Source organism: Rhinatrema bivittatum, chromosome 4, assembly GCF_901001135.1.
Source record: "Rhinatrema bivittatum chromosome 4, aRhiBiv1.1, whole genome shotgun sequence".
NCBI classification, from domain to species: domain Eukaryota; kingdom Metazoa; phylum Chordata; class Amphibia; order Gymnophiona; family Rhinatrematidae; genus Rhinatrema; species Rhinatrema bivittatum.
Genome location: NC_042618.1, coordinates 105,685,498 through 105,702,143, shown reverse-complemented (window position 1 = coordinate 105,702,143; position 16,646 = coordinate 105,685,498). Strand labels below are relative to the sequence as shown.

The 16,646-nt window shown below is 44.3% G+C and overlaps 1 protein-coding gene across 2 annotated transcripts in view; it reads right to left on the bottom strand.

Annotated features, from left to right (window-relative positions):
* The window catches only part of NUSAP1 (nucleolar and spindle associated protein 1), a 151,465-nt gene that overhangs the window by 121,763 nt on the left and 13,056 nt on the right, over positions 1-16,646 (bottom strand). Inside the window, exon 3 of one of the 2 annotated variants that reach the window (XM_029598609.1) lies at positions 421-615. The exons of the other annotated variant lie outside the window; for it this stretch is intronic. Coding sequence (XP_029454469.1) covers positions 421-615 — 195 coding nt within the window. The remainder of the gene's footprint in view (positions 1-420; positions 616-16,646) is intronic. 2 annotated transcript variants of the gene reach the window in all.

Here is a 16,646-nt window from a genome sequence, read left to right as displayed (position 1 = left end):
TTATGCACCAGCCATCTGCTGGAGACAGAGAAATACTGATCTACTGCAGGTGGCACCAGGGCTTATCAAATAGAGTCAGCGAGGCTTTTCTCTGTCTCCATCTGCTGGCGGGGATGAATAAACCCAGGAGTCTGGACTGATCCGGGTACGTACAGGGAAAGAAAAGACTGAAGGGCTCACGAGGCAACATATGCAGAACTCCAGTATATGCTTAGTAGTAAATCTTTACTAAGCTAGAGAGATGGGTCTGTTCAAATGTCACCCCATGTCATGGCTAATTTAGCCCTGCTGTCAATAGAGAAAGCTTATTTCTTTAGCATCTCTGAAAACAAAACAATCTTTTGATGTATATGAAAAACTCATCAGTTAATTGGAAAAGACCCTAATGTTTCTTTTGTTAAGTTAATACAGATCTCTTACCCATTTCTCCATAGAGGGTGGCATGTTATTGCTCTCTGAGCTGCTTTTCTGTTCCAGTATAGGGCTAAACTTTGTTTCAACTGCCCTCTTGCGTCGCTTAGTAATATGGACAACAGCAGTTACCGCCTTCTTCTGACTATCATCTAATTCATCTGTATCCGAGATGGAGGAGGTAAATGTGCTGCTTTCAGAATCCTAACAGAGAGAAGTTCAGAAGGAGAGAAGTTCAAAAGAAGAAGTTCAATAAAACCTAAATTTCTTTTCCTTGAATCCTGCTACACCTGGCCTGACAAGTGGGTTTTGCCTCCCTGCCAGCAGGCAGAGAAAGAATTAACTTTTCTGTGACATCCCTTATAATACATGAGATAGTGCAGCAGTAAGCCTTAACATACCTTTGTTAAAACTAATCAACAATCCTCAGAACAGCAAATGAGTTGGTGAAATACTGATTTTAAATCCAAGTCTCTCACCAACCAAACATCTGTTGAACCCTTTGCCATGTAGTAGGCAATCATACTGCCAGCCAGCAGCTCAAAATTCCAGGTTTTGATTCTCTTCAGGTTGCTGAAAGGAGCAATCAGATACACACAAACAAAAAAAATGAGGAGTCAAGTGGCACCTTATAGATTAACCAATTTATTAGAGCATGAGCTTTCGAGGACAGACTCCACTTAGTCAGATGCATGAAGTGATGTACAAAAGATGGATAAAATATATACAGAACAGAGAGAAGGCATTGGATTAGGCAGGACATGGTGTGGATAGAGTATTAATAACATTACAGTATAGCCTACTGACAAATGTTAAATGTGGAAAGACAAAGATAAATTAAGTTCATAGATATTTGTAGTGAGTCATGAAGCCATTGTCTCTGTTCAGACCTAGGGTGATTGTGTTAAGTTTTTTAATGAGTTACAATTCAGGAGTTTCACACTGGAGTGCTCCTTTGAAGTTTTTCTGTAGGAGTATGGCAACCTTAAGGTCAGATGGAGAACATTTCAACCTTCCAGGACATTCTTACTGCTTTCTGAACGTTGCCATTTCTAATGTCCATTTGTTCCTTTCCTTATAGATTGACCTGTTTTTTCCTCTGTAGACAGCAGGTATTGGCAAATATTACAGTGGAATAAGACCGGGTGAATGAGTTCTGGATGATGTAGTTTATTTTATTGGGTCCTGTGATGGGTTTGTCTGGGTTAATACGTGGACAGAGTTGGCATCTTGGGTTCTGACAGGATCTGGTTCCTGAGTGGTATCACTTGTGTACAAATTGTGGCTCCTGGTGGGTATTCGTTTGAGGTTGGGGGGCTGCTGGTAAAGCCAGGATAGGCGTGCCACCCATGGCCTGTGAAAGAGTGGTATCATTATCTAGGATGGGCAACAGATCCTTGATGTTATGTTTCAGTGGTTTCAAATGGGAACTTTAAAGTAACAACCCCTGGTCTAGAGAACTGTTCACAGGATTCCAAATGAGGTCTCACGCAGGAGCAATAAAAGGGGCAATATCTTTTTTTCTGCTGACCATTTCTCTCCCTATCCACCCAAGCATCTTTCTGGCTTTGCTGTCACCTTAAATAGCTGTTTGGACACCTAACATCAGATACGATTATCCTCAGATTCTGCTGTTCTTTCTTGCTCTATGAATTTCTCCTCCTTTATTTTACCTCTCCTCTGGGTTTTTGCAACCTAAATGCATAACTGCATTGGTTTTTTTAGTATTAAATCTTAGTTGCCAGACCCTAGGCCATTCCTTGAGCTTCTCTAGATCCCTCCTCATGTTTTCTACACCTTCTTGGCTGTATAACCTATTGTATATTTTGGTATTGAAAAACAAACAAAAAAAAAACCACAAAACAAAACCAACTTTTCCTGATAATCCTTTAACAATGCAACTCACAAAAATGTTGAAAAGAACCAATCCAAGGATCAATCTCTGCAGCACATTTTTAGTAACGGCTATCTTCTCTGTGTGAACTTTGTCGCCTCCCTCTCAACCAGTTTCTAACTCAATCAGTTCAGGGCCCATACCAAAGATGTTCAATTTATTTATAAAAGTCACCTATATGCAACAGTGTCAAAAACCTTGCTGAAATTCAAGTACAACCTTCTAATATGTTCCCCCTATTCAACTCCTTGGTCACCTAATCAAAGAAATCAGTCACCATTCATCTGGAAAAGCGATTCTGCCTCAGATCTTGTAATCTGCTAAATTCCAGAAACCACATTATAGCAAGTTTTCTTATTGTAAATCGGGTTCTCCATAGACAGCAGGATGAGTTAGCCATGACATGTGGGCGACGACATCTGAAGGCACCAAAGGGAGCCGTCTCTTAGTTCATACAGCTTTTGTTCTGAGCATTTGCAGGAGTTCCTGCGAGGGCACTACCTTGTGAGCCCCTCAGTTGATTGTACAGCTGAACTTTAGCTCTGTAATCTACTCTGCAAGGAAGTGGGTAAGTGTTTAAACATCCTGCTGTCTGCAAAGAACCCTGTTTATGGCAAGCTAACTTGCTTTCTCCAGACACAAGCAAGGCTGAATTAGCCATGAGTTATGGGGCATCCCAAGCTAAGGGTTACAATGGAGCACTTACTGAAAAGCAACATAGTGGAGAGTGGACTACTAAGTGAACAGGCTGCACAATACTGGTTACCCAAAGTTACTGTCACCTCTTGATAGATTGCTTAGACAGTAATGGGATGTAAAGGTGTAAACTGACGACCAGATTGCAGTTTTGCAGATGCCTTTGATAGGCATATCTTGCAGTTCAGTTATTGCTCTTACTTGATGAGCTTTGACAGTTTGGTTTCTGGAGGCCAGCCAGAGCATAGCAATGTGTGATACGGTCCGCCAGCCAGTTAGACAACATGTGCTTGGTGACCTCTATTCCTAGTCTGTTAGTAGCATAAGAAATGTAAAGTTGAGAAGCCAGATAATGTAATAGTATGATGAATGGAGGTGGCAGAATAAACTAAGGCAAGCACTGATAAAGGGGCCAAGCAGCACAAAGTGGATTCAAGAGACCAAAATATGAGAGGTGCAAAGCAGCCTCCCAGACTGGCAAGAACAAATCAAGATGTAAGGTCTGAGGTATGATAGCAAGGAACAGTGCCAAAGAAAACTCCAAGTGTGTAACGTCTGGGTATGGAAGAAAGATCCGCAAGGTGTAGCAATGAGGGGTATAGCAACAAGGCAGAGTAGCATGGGAGATGCCAGTCATTATGCAGAAGCACAATACCAATTGTCAGATTCAATAAGCATTTATTTATATTTCATGCTTGAACTTGACCTAGCTGCTTGGTGTAAAAGGTTACTTTCCATAAACTGTTTTCCATAGATAGAGGGATGAATGTCACAGACATCATCTAGCAGCACTGAACAGAACTCTCTCTCCAAGCTAGTAGAGCTTTAGCTCTGAGCATGTGCTCAAGTTCCCACATGGACATTGCTTCATAATTTCCTCAGTCTGTTTCAAAGCTAAAGGAATAGGAAAGTCTGCCCAACCACTGCAGAGCAGTGTTGTATGCAGGACGTTATCCAATTTTACAATGTTAGTTTAGTCACATCGTGCCCAATCTATTGGAATCAAACGAAATAAATAGCTGTGCCTTTTTTCTGCAAGTTTATGTTCTAGGTTTGTAGTACGCTAGAGTACCTTTGCGGTCTAATGTGTTTAACAACTTTCTACCATTATGAGCATAAGGCTTCAGGAAGAAAGTTGGAAGCACAATTGATCGATTCAGACGAAAAGCAGACACTTTGAATATATTTGGAGAACTCTTTATCATGGATGAACTGCATGTAAGGTGAGTAATTGACTAAGCAGGCAGCTCACGGAGGCAAGAGAACATGCCACATTAAATATTTTAGATGCATAGGTTCAAAAAGAGCTTTCATTATTTAAGCAAACTATGATTATGTTCCAGAGTACCGGTAGTTTCTGTACCAGTGAGTGTGCCTGTAGGAATCTATATATGAACCTGGAAACTAAAGGGTGCATGGACATCAGAGCTTTATTCTCTGGAGGATAAGCTGCAATGACACTAAGGTGTACTTGTATCGATGTGGTTGCCAATCCAGATTGGGAAAGATGAAGATACAATAGCAAATGACGAGGTTTGCAACTAAAGGGATTTAGGTTATGCAAAGACTACCATTTCAATCAATTCCATTTATACAAGCAGCTGCATCTTGTGGATGGTTTTCTTGCTGAGATCAAGATATCCTGTAGAGGTTTTGTTAGAGACAATTGTGCTACGGCTGAGCATTTAACATTAAAGCTGCTGGATTCAGAGCTAGCAGCGTTGGGTGTAATAATGATCTGTCCCATGTCAGACATGCAGGATAGTCTCCCAGTCAGAGAACTGTACTTCATAGCATACCACGGTTGCCTCAGCCATACTGGTGTGATTAGGATCATCCTGCCCTGGTGTCACATGAATTTCTGCACAGTTTGATAGGAGAGAAATCAGAGAAAAAACATACAAGAGGCGTATGCACCATGGGATTAGTCTCGCTGAATGCTGGGATGGATGAAGCAGAATAGATTTCTTTTTTCCTTCTGTTGCAAAAAGGTTAAACCATGGTTTTTCCCACAGTCTGAATAGGTAATTTGCTACAGACTGAGAGAGACCACACGTGTGGACAGAATATTCTACTCAGTTTGTACACCACAGTATTTGCTAGCCCTGGTAAGTATGTTGCTTTGCTTACCTCTGCCCATTGCCAGATGAGAAGGGCTTCCTGACACAGGGTCCAAGATCCTGTACCTTCTTGTTTGCTATAAACTCATGGTAACGATTGTCCATGTGCATCATTATGTTCCTCTCTTGTAGAATGCATTGGAATGTTACTAGGCAATTGTGCATTGTCCTAAGCTCTAGTAAGTTGATTTATAGTTTATTGGAATGACCAGACACCTTGCGTCTTGTAGGGTCCCATGTGGGCTCCCCAGCCCAAGGTGGAGACATTTGTCATTAACATTACTTGATACGAGATTGGCTAGAAAGCTGCTATGCTCTATCACGTCCAGCTGTAACCACCAATATATTTCTCGTTTCATCTATACGGTTAACAAAAAACTTTCGAGAGAAGTCATCGTAGTAGCTGGTTCCATTACTTTCTGAGTTGCCATTGAATGAGATACAAGTGTAAGCATATTAGAAGAACCATGTTAATAGCTGCTCCTAGGTGACCTAAGAACACTAATATGCATTGAGCTACTGTAGACAACCTTTTTAGTAACATGTTTGCAATTTTGAAGAGGGCTGCTTTCCTGTCAAGGAGCAGGAACGTCCCTCCCTTGTGTGGAAGCTATTAGAGCTCCAATAAATTGAAGATGCATTAATATCCATCAGCTCCTCTCCCCTATGTGGACAGTCTTGGGCAAAATCACCCATTTCTCCACAATTGAAACATGGTGGTCCAGCGGAGGGTTTCGCTTGAGATGTAAAGTCCAGCCAGGTCTGCACTACTGGCTGTTGGGGCTTTTGATTCTTAGAACTCTGTCGACCTCTCCCTGGGTCAGGTAGCATTTCCAGGACATTTCTTGCCTCTGGCATGGTCTGGGCCTGATAATATGCCTTGGCCTCTTCTAGGGCTTTCTCCAGCATAAAGTCCGGGTGTCAGTAGACCCACTATCACATCAGCCATTCTGGAATTACTCCAGTAGCACCCTTTTGACCACCTCCTCCCCTGCCTTCCCTTCTGGGCGTGGCTACTTCCAAGTCTTTTAGTCTGTGGAAGAGATTCCTAGAGTTTTCATCAACCTGAAAAACTCTCTGTGAAAACTGCTGTCCTTATGCTTATAGAAACATAGAAATGACGGCAGAAGAAGACCAAACGGCCCATCCAGTCTGCCCAGCAAGCTTTTGTACATTTTTGTTTTCTCTCTCTCTCATACTTATCTGCTACTCTTGGCTCTTAGTAACCTTTTTTATTCTATTTCCCTTCCACCCCGCCATTAATGTAGAGAGCAGTGTTGGAACTCCATCTAAGTGAAATAGCTTAATTAGTTAGGGGTATTAACCACCGCAATAAGCTTATCTGTTTATCCAGACTATGTAATTCAGTCCTTGTTGGTTATTGCCTGAATATAGATCCACGTTTCTTCATTCCCCCCTGCTGTTGAAGCAGAGAGCTATGCTGGATATGCATTGAAAGTGAAGTATCAGGCTTATTTGGTTTGGGGTAGTAACCGCTGTAACAAGCAAGCTACTCCCTGCTTTTTTGTGAATGCAAATCCTTTTTTCCCACATTTCCTCATTGCCGCTGAAGCTTAGAGCAATGTTGGAGTCGCATTAAGCGTGTGTATGTTTATTGAATAAGGGTATTATCACCAGGTAGTAGCCATCGTTCCCGTGAGCCACCCACTCTTCATTTCACATCCTCTAGACTTTATGGATCCACAGTGTTTATCCCAAGCCCCTTTGAAGTCCTGCTCACCTAAGAATAGCTGCCTTGACTTCCTGGTATGTGGCACTCCCTTCAAGGTTAGCCGTTTGGGGAATCTACTCACTGAGGCTAGTCAAGATGCCTACCAGATAGGTTGCCCACCAGTCCTCTGGCCAGCCTGCCACTCATGCTGTGTGCTCAAAGTTTTTGAAAAACCCATCTGAATCTTCTCCAGGAGTCATCTTAAGGAGTCTCGGCAGCACTGCAGGTGGACAGGTTATGGTTGTTTGTATAGCTTGGGAAATCTGCATTAGCACTGTTTGCTGCTCCACCACCTGCTCTCGTAATGCCTGTTGGTCAATTTGTGTTTTTAATGGCATTTTGTAATTGTTTCTGCCCTGTAGCAAGGACCTGAATCACCTACTCCATCTCATCGGCATAGCGAGCTGCCATCACACAATGTACCTTTCTGAGAATAAGAGAGCTGGACAAAGCAAAAAAATAAATGGGAAAAAAAAACCCCACACCTGCTGGCCTGTCCAACCCTTACTCACTGCTTGACCTCTGACTATACAGACTGATAGTCCCTTTGGCCTGTGGTGCAAAAACTAGGTGAGGGGAACTGGGAGGCCCTGGGGGAGGGGGGGGGGGGGGGGAGTGCGCACACACACACACACACACACACACACACACACACACACACAGTGCAAGGGTTTTATTTTTCTCTTGCTGCAACTGTGGGCTCATCTGTACTTCCTGTTTAGGGATGGGATCCCACCTCTACCACCATATGTGATAACTCAAGCCAGAAGAAAAACGGAGGCGGACTCTGGCTTTCCTTAAGTGCATTTTAAATAAACTGCAGAGCAAAACAAAATATAGGCAGCTCACCTTTGTTAATTGTGAGATACCTGAAACCAAGGAAAGTGCAAAGCAAAAATAAAACACTTGGAGGCAGATCACCTTGACTTCAGGCAAGTTCCCAACTTTAAGCTAACAGGTTTTAACAATGTTATTCTCAACCTCAAATGTAGAAGATCTACGGTAGAACACTCTCTTCCTTCAAGCTTGTCTAGGCACTGAAGTCTTATACTCTGATGAAGGGCTCCTCTCTTCACCCAGGATTCCCTCCCTGTCTCAACCTTCAGGAGGACAGGACAAAACAGCTGTGCCCAGTCCTTTAAGGTAGCTGAGGGAGTTCTCTGTACATGCCCTCACAGGGCAGTACAACAGTGTGCTGAGTTAATGATTGTCTTGAAAAACTGAGATAGTAACCCTGTTGTACTATCTTCAAGATCCATTGGTTCATGGTGATATGGTTCCAGAATGCTGAAAATAGCTCGATTCTGCCCCTGACTGGAATATGTAACTGAGCTTTGTGATGGAACAAAAACCCAAAAAGTTGGTTTAGCTTGTTGTCGCTTAAATTTTTTATGTTATTCTTTTGGACAACCCCTGAGTTATGATGGAGTCTGTTGCCAGTTGAATTGGAAGGACAGCAGGTGATAGTGGCGATATGGTCGTATGACCTTTTTGTTTAGTATGGCCATTTATAAGAAAGGAAAAGACATCTTCCCATAGAATGGTCTCTGTAGATATAGACAGAACTGCCACATTCTGTAATGAACAATGCATGCGTGAGCCCCTCTTGCTGTAGCTTAATTGGCTCAACTTTATGGGCAGGACCCTAAGGTTTATGCCGACAGCAGCTGAATGAGTCCGAACGCAAGCCAGGTTACATTAGCGTTTATATATGATGACAGGGCTAGGCTAAGGCTGAAGAAAGGCTGACAGCTTGACCCATGACATCTGGCTTGAGACCCTGAAGGGGTACTAGCACAAGCAGATTAAATATAACCTCCAATGGTCAGTTGGGACACAGAGGATAACCCCATAGGCATTTGCCTAACTCTTCTTCCCCATTCACCTGAAGGAATTTACATATGAGCGAGGGAGACATGGAGAGACAGATTTCAGAGGCAAGTTGGGCTTCGAGAGGGCAGAGAAAAATTCTAAGCTATGCATCCTTTGGCGACGCTCTAGCGACATGCTGCTGCAGAATCGATCTTGTAGCCCTTCCTGGCATCTCAGGAAGAGGACATATACGCTGGGTCTCTCACGAGGAAACCACCATTACCACAGGCCAGGAAGAAGAGCTCTGCAGCTGTTCCAGGGCGCTCTCTGCAGGCGTTGACGACTCTCTCTCTTCGGGTCCCCAACCGGTTTTGTTTGTTTAATAGACATACTCTCTTATTCTACTTGCTCTAAGCCATGACATGTGATCGGCTCCTATGAATGCTGCAGATGTGCAAGCAGTAGTGTTGAAAGATTCATAGAAGATGTCTGAAGGTTAAATCAGAGAGACATAGGAGCGAAAAGAGCAGAAAAAGATCATTGAATTCTAAACAACTTCGGCACAAAAGTTTTCCAGGGCACCATGTTAACGGTGAGAATCGCTCAACACTACTTTACAAGATATTTAAACCCTGAAACCTTTCATTTACTCTGAAACAGGGGAACAGATAGCTCCTATGCCTCTCTGATTTAACCTTCAGACATCTTCTATGAATCTTTCAACACTACTGCTAATGAGCATGCCCAAAATGCCCTATACCAGGTGTCCATGTGGGGTCCCCTCTTCAGTCCCGTAACATAGAATTACAATAATATTAACACAAAAAAGATAGGAGAAACCCAACTCGCGGGGTGGCGGGTGGGTTTCATGAGGATTAACATCTTGCTGCCTAGGAGAACATTGTTATAGGTAAGCAACTCTGCTTTCTCCTAGGACAAGCAGGATGGTAGTCCTCACATATGGGTGAATCCCTAGCTACAGGCTGTTCCCCAACACAAAAAGGGACCAACACCAACCAGGTGCCAACAGGCACAACAACCACAGTGCTATTGGTAACAGAGGGGGAAACAACCTGAACCCAAATAATGGGCCCTAGGCTGGGAGAGTTGGGTTCTACACCTCAAAGAGTTTCCAGAAGATAGACTGGCTGAACCTACAGTCACGTCTGTCATCCCTATCTAGTCAGTCACAGCCTTGCAGATCTCCTCCACGGGAACAGTTCACAAGTGGGTCACTGACTTGGCATGGCTCTGGCAGAATGAGCCTTAACATGACACCCAAGATGCAGTCCCGCCTGAGTATAACAGAAGGAGATGCAATCTGCTAGCCAATTGAATAGTGTCTGTTAGGCAACGGCAACTTTCAACCTATTCCTGTAAAAAAAGATGAAAAGTTGGGTGAACTATCTATGGGCTTCTGTCTGCTCCAGGTATTAATCTTAGTCTTTTCATTTATTCTGGTTCCCTCTGAAGAGACCCTTACTCACTCTTTTGACTTTCCCTTTTATTTTATTTTTATTTATTTATTTTATTTTTATTATTTTATTTATTTTATGTTATTATTTTATTCTATTTCATTCCATTTATGTCTTCCGCTTTTCCCCACTCCTTTTTATACATACCTGATCCCTAACTAAGCCTAGTACAAGAACAACAAATTTTGAATTATACATTTACTAGACTTTTATCACTTATGACCTTCATTACTATGTAATCCAATCCAATTCTTATCTACCTTGATTACTATGTAATTTAAATTGTATATTTAGTTTTTCTTCTCATTGACCATTACTTAAAGTTGCTTAAATGTTCATTGTTCCATGTAAGGCCGTCTGGCAAGTTTCTGTTCTTTGTAAACCGGTTTGATTTGCATCTAATGTAGGAAGATCGGTATAAAAAAACAAAAAATAAATAAATAAATAAATAGAAGGCTAAGGCTCTCTTGCAATCCAAACTGTGCTATGCCTGTTCGCCTTGGTACAAATGGGGCCTGGAAATGAATGTTGGTATGACGATTGACTGGTTAAGATGCAAATCTGTCACCACCTTAGGCAGGAACTTAGGGTGCGTACACAAGACCACCCTGCCATGATAAAACTTGGTATAAGGTGGATAAGTCACTAAGACCTGGAGCTCGCTGACCCTGCACGCTGAAGTGACTGCCTCCAAAAATATGACCTTCCAGAGCAGGTACTTCAGATCACAGGTGTACAGCGGCTCAAAAGGAGTTTTATCAGCTGAGCGAACACTACATTGAGGTCCCAAGACACACTGGGAGGCCTTAGGTGAGGCTCAACTCAAGCAGGCCCTGCATAAAGTGTACAACTATAGGCTGTACAGAAATGGGTGTTATCATCTACACCTTGGTGGTAGGTGCCAATTGCAATCAGATGAACTTGAATGGAATTGGTTTTTAGGCCAGCTTCCGACAGGTGCAGAAGGTAATCAAGCAGTTTGTGTGGGGCAGGAGAAGGGATTTAGGGCCCTTTGCTCACACCACACAGAAAACTTCCTCCACTTCTGACCGTAGGACTTTCTAGTGAAAGTCTTTCTAGAAACCACCAGGATCCAAGACACATCCTCAGGAAGATCAAGCAGCTGCAACATCAACCTTTCAACATCCAGGCTGTGAGCGACAGGGCCTGCAAGTTAGGATGCCTCAGCCTGCCTCGATCTTGTGGGATGAGATCTGGAGAAGTCCCCAGACTGATGGGTTCCCGGAAGGACAATTCCCGAAGGAGTGGAAACCACACCTGTCTCGGCCAATGGGGGTCGACGCTAACCTGAACAGCAACACACTGTACTAGATGTGCTGTTTTACCACCACAAATCTGAGATACTTTCTGTGACTTGGAAAGATCTTGATGTGGGTGTACGGGTCCTTTAAATAAGGGAGCATAGCCAGTCCTCTTATTGGAGGAGGGGAATCAGGGTGCCCTGGGAAACCATCTTGAACTTCTCTTTCTTTAGAAACTTGGTCAAGGCCCTCAGATCTAAGAAGGGATGGAGCCCTCTGTTCTCTTTGGAATCAGGAAGTACCAGGGGTAAAATCCCTGCCCCCTTTGCCTTGGTGGGACAGGCTTGACTGCTCTGGCCATTAAGAGGGCGGAGAGCTCCTGTAACAGTACCTCCTGGCGAGACACTTAATAAATTCAAATCGGTACCCTTGTCAAATGGACAGAACCCACCGGTCCAAGGTTATACTGGGCCACCAAATCATGAAGAATCGTAGCCTACTGCTGACCGGGGGGGGGGGGAACCAGCATCTCTGGTACAGGCAGCTGGCTTATACACCCAATGATCCAGTCAAAACCCTGTCCCGGGATTTGGCTGGGGTGCCGGTTGGGGCTTGTTAGCTTGCTGCTGCCAGGGACGGTCATGGAAGCGAGGGGTAGGAGGCTAGTACTTCCTCTGGCGATAGAAAGACCTCCTCTGACCCAGCCTTGCAGACCTCCTGGCTGAGGAGAGCGGGTCTGAAGTGCTGGTGGAGAGATGCTGGAGGGTCTCATGAGAATACCACAACTGGCCACCTTGTCTCTCATCTTATCTCCGAAGAGATTCTCTCCTGTACACTGCAGGTCAATGAGTCTTTCCTGTACCTCTGGTCAGAGATCCGAGGCCCGCAGCCATACCATTCTGCAGGCTCAGATTCCCACTGCAGAGACTCTCACTGCCATCTCGAAATCATTGTAGGCGTAACGTACCTCATATTTTCCACACTCCAGGCCCTGATGCACCAGTGACAGAAAGATGTCTTGTTGCTGTTGAGGCAGACGCTCGGCTGCCTCTTGCACCTGCTTCAAAAGGTTGCGAGAGTACTGGCTCATATACAGCTGGTAGGAAGTGATGCAGGCAATGAGCTTCATCCCCTGAAAAGCCTTCCTCCCCAAGCATCCAGTACTCTGTGATCCTTCCCTGGGGGAGCTGAGGTGTGGGACCAAGAGCGTCTGGTCTTCTTGAGAGTAGATTTGACCACTAAAGATTGGTGTGCCAGCCGACACCTTTCGAATCCGGTAGCCTATTAGACAAGGTAAACCCTGCCCACCTTCCTATTCACAGGAGGAACAGTGAGAGGGTGCTCCCAAATCCTCAACAGCAATTCCTTAAAGATCTCGTGCACCAGGACTGTCAATCTCTTTAGGAGCTTCCACAAACTGGAGGATTTCCAGCATCTTGTGTCTGGCGTCCTCGTCAGTCATCATCTGGAATGGGATGGCCTCTGCCATCACCCTTACAAAACCTGTGAAGGTCAGGACCTCAGGAGTAGATGGCTCTGAGGGGAGACCCTCAGAGTCCTCTAAGAACTCTGCAGTGTCGACCTTTCTGGGGTCATAAGGGGCCTCATCCTCACTGAAATCCACAGGGGATGAGGTCCTGGATGCTCGGCATTCGTCCAGAGGCCTAGGCACAGTTGCCGGCCCCAGGAAAGCTGGACTGGTGGCTTCAGATCGTGGAGTCACCACCGGGCTCGATGGATTCTCGGAGGAGGAGGAACCGGCAATGAGCACCGCATCGGACGGGGGACACATTGGTGCCCCGTTGGGCATAGATGGCCCCTCGGGAACTGGTACCATTTGGGTCTGCAATACACCGATGAGCACACCAAGATGCTCCAGAAGCAGTTCCAACAGGAAGAGAGTGGGCACCAGTGCCATTGCTGCCACCAGCTCTATGCCCCGCAGCGCCCAATCAACCACCAATTGGACTCTGCACTCCTACTCCTCCTGCTATGTATTGGGGGGAATGCAGTGATAAGGGGTCAAACCTATTAGAAGTGGGAGGCATTATGTCCTGATCACTGTTTTGAATGATTATGCCACTTTTCTGATATCTGTATGCAGATCATGTCTTCTGCTTTTTTGGTGTACTGAAGGAGATGGAGATTACACTGGGAGCCTGCTGCATTGTGCTTCAAGCGCCCTGGCACAAAATGTGCCCAAGACTTGGATGCGTCGCATGACAAGGCCTGTGTCGAGTTCTTTGATACACTAGCCTTTCCGAAGTGCTTTGATGCTGCATCACAATTTTTTCTTTTGAAAGGCTTGGTGCTGAATGTACCAAGGCTTCCTGGTGCTTACTTTTTGCAGATTCTCAGACTTCACAGACTTCTCCTGTATTGCTGCTGCTCTGGAGGATTTGCTACTACTGTTTCTAGAGGAGATGGAAGATTTATGCTCTTTAGAAGCAAATCTGCCTTCCTCTTCTGATATCTTTCCTGCTCTCTACTGTTGGGCCCATAGTGACATCCACACACTGGACAATTGTATTGATCATGGTCCTGGCCTAAACAGATTTAACAGCAATTATATGAGCAATATTTAAAACAGCTGGAAAAGTTTCTGGGGAGAGACAGAATTAGTCATCCATGTGAAGCACAGCCAAAAAATAGACAGAGGTGATTCTGAGGCAACTCCTGCACATGTTCAGTAGAGCTCAAAGCTCTACTAGCTTGATGAGAGAATTCCATTCATTGCCAGTGGAAGATGTCATCCATAGCCCTGCTTATCAACAGAAAATTTTGATTTTCTTGTTAAATGGGCTTTCTGAAAGAGGTATCACATGCAGAACATATAAATGGTTTCTCTTGTGGTTTTCTTGGAAAATGGTGAGGGCTGAATTATTTAGAAACCTTTTCCCCCATATTCTTTAGCTGCCCTCAGCTTGTTACACTTCCTAATTTGTTTTGCATAAGATCTCTTGCACTACTGTGTCACATTCAAAACGGTTAATTTTGAGCAACTTTTCTTTACTATCTGTATTTCTTTTTTCTGACTAAAGGCTTTTTTGAACAAGCCACCCTAGAATAATCAACCATCAGACAGGGTGAGAGATCCAGACAGATTGTGGAGGGTTGGAGAAAAGAAGAACTATAGAACAGGTGCAATGCCGTGGTAGTGAAACCTTAGAAACAAAGAAGTGATGGCAGAAAAGGACCAAAAGGTCCTTCTAGTCTGCCCAGCAACCTATGTCTTTTTTCTTCCATTTTTTCAAATTTTTGTTCTGGGGACAAAATACCTCAGTATTACAAGCCAAAAAGAAAGCAAGTATGGGAGAAGCAGGTTGGGATCATTTTAGAGTGGTGGAGGGAGAATTTTTTTTTTTCTGGAGAAAAACAAACACGCCAAGTACAACCAAGAAACAAACAGCAAACATGGAAGCACCAAAACTCTTATTCATATAAATTATGCAACAGCATAGCAGGAATTTGGAGCAGTAGCAATAGTGGTATTAGGGGCATGGCAGGTAGGCATATACCAGCAAGTCCTCCATGGTAGTATTAGGGGCAGGGCTTTATTTGTGAGGGGGAACAGGCTGGAATGCAGTTCCAGTACTCCTTTTCAGACTTAGGCAGAGCAGCTCAGGTGTTCTTCTCTAGCCCCTCCACTTCAGCCAGCCTCCTGCGAAGTGGAAGAGAAGTGGTGACCTGGAGCAGACAGAGTAGGAAATAGCTACTCTGCTACCTAAGCCTACCTCTTCCCCCTGCTGTTCTATAGGGAATAGGAGGAAGGAGTGATCCTGGTGCAGAAAGAACAAGTGCAAAAGGGGTATATTAACACAAGTTTACTAATGAGTAGCGGTGCCAGTCATAGAGGTTTCAACCATAGCCTTGATGATTAGCAATACAACCCACAATTTCATCCTCTTTTTGTCTGTTACCCAGGGCTTAATTTCTGGAAGAACTACCCAGAACACCCTTCTGCCACCTTTTTTCTGGGAGCTAAGGAGGGAGAGATATAGTGGAAATCAGTTTTAGCTCCCTTGCAGAAAACAGCAAAGCCAGTGGTGGCATAGATCATTTCTGGCCCCCCAAGCCCTATAGGAAGCAGTATAGAGTAGAGTAGTAGGTGTTGGAGCTGCTTAGCCTGAGATGGCAACAGACATACGGCTTTGATTTGTTTGCAGTTTACAGTTGAGGATGCCATGAGGGAGAAAGGCCAAGGTCAAAGATTTAGGAGGTGAATACCTATTAGCCCCACTGCTTCTGGGTGTGTTCACATGTGTGTGAGGGAATGGATATGTTTAGGAGAGAAAGAGGAGATACCTGGCCTTGGCTCCCTTCCCCTCATACAGAGCACACCCAATCCTAGCTCTGCTTCCCCTACTCTGCCTATTCCCCCTCCCCTCTACTATTCCACAGTTCCACTTTTTTGTCTACATATTAAGCCCTGATTAGGAGCATGGCAAGAAGGATCAGGTAAGAACATAAGAAAATGCCATACTGGGTCAGACCAAGGGTCCATCAAGCCCAGCATCCTGTTTCCAACAGTGGCCAATCCAGGCCATAAGAACCTGGCAAGTACCCAAAAACTAAGTCTATTCCATGTTACCATTGCTAATAGTAGTGGCTATTCTCTAAGTGAACTTAATAGCAGGTAATGGACTTCTCCTCCAAGAACTTATCCAATCCTTTTTTAAACACTGCTATACTAACTGCACTAACCACATCCTCTGGCAACAAATTCCAGAGTTTAATTGTGCGTTGAGTAAAAAAGAACTTTCTCCGATTAGTTTTAAATGTGCCACAAGCTAACTTCATGGAGTGCCCCCTAGTCTTTCTACTATCCGAAAGAGTAAATAACAGATTCACAGCTACCCGTTCTAGACCTCTCATGATCTTAAAGACCTCTATCATATCCCCGCCTCAGCCGTCTCTTCTCCAAGCTGAAAAGTCCTAACCTCTTTAGTCTTTCCTCATAGGGGAGCTGTTCCATTCCCCTTATCATTTTGGTAGCCCTTCTCTGTACCTTCTCCATCGCAATTATATCTTTTTTGAGATGCGGTGACCAGAATTGTACACAGTATTCAAGGTGCGGTCTCTCACCATGGAGCGATACAGAGGCATTATGATATTTTTCGTTTTATTCACCATTCCCTTTCTAATAATTCCCAACATTCTGTTTGCTTTTTTGACTGCCGCAGCACACTGAACCGACGATTTCAATGTGTTATCCACTACGACGCCTAGATCTCTTTCTTGGGT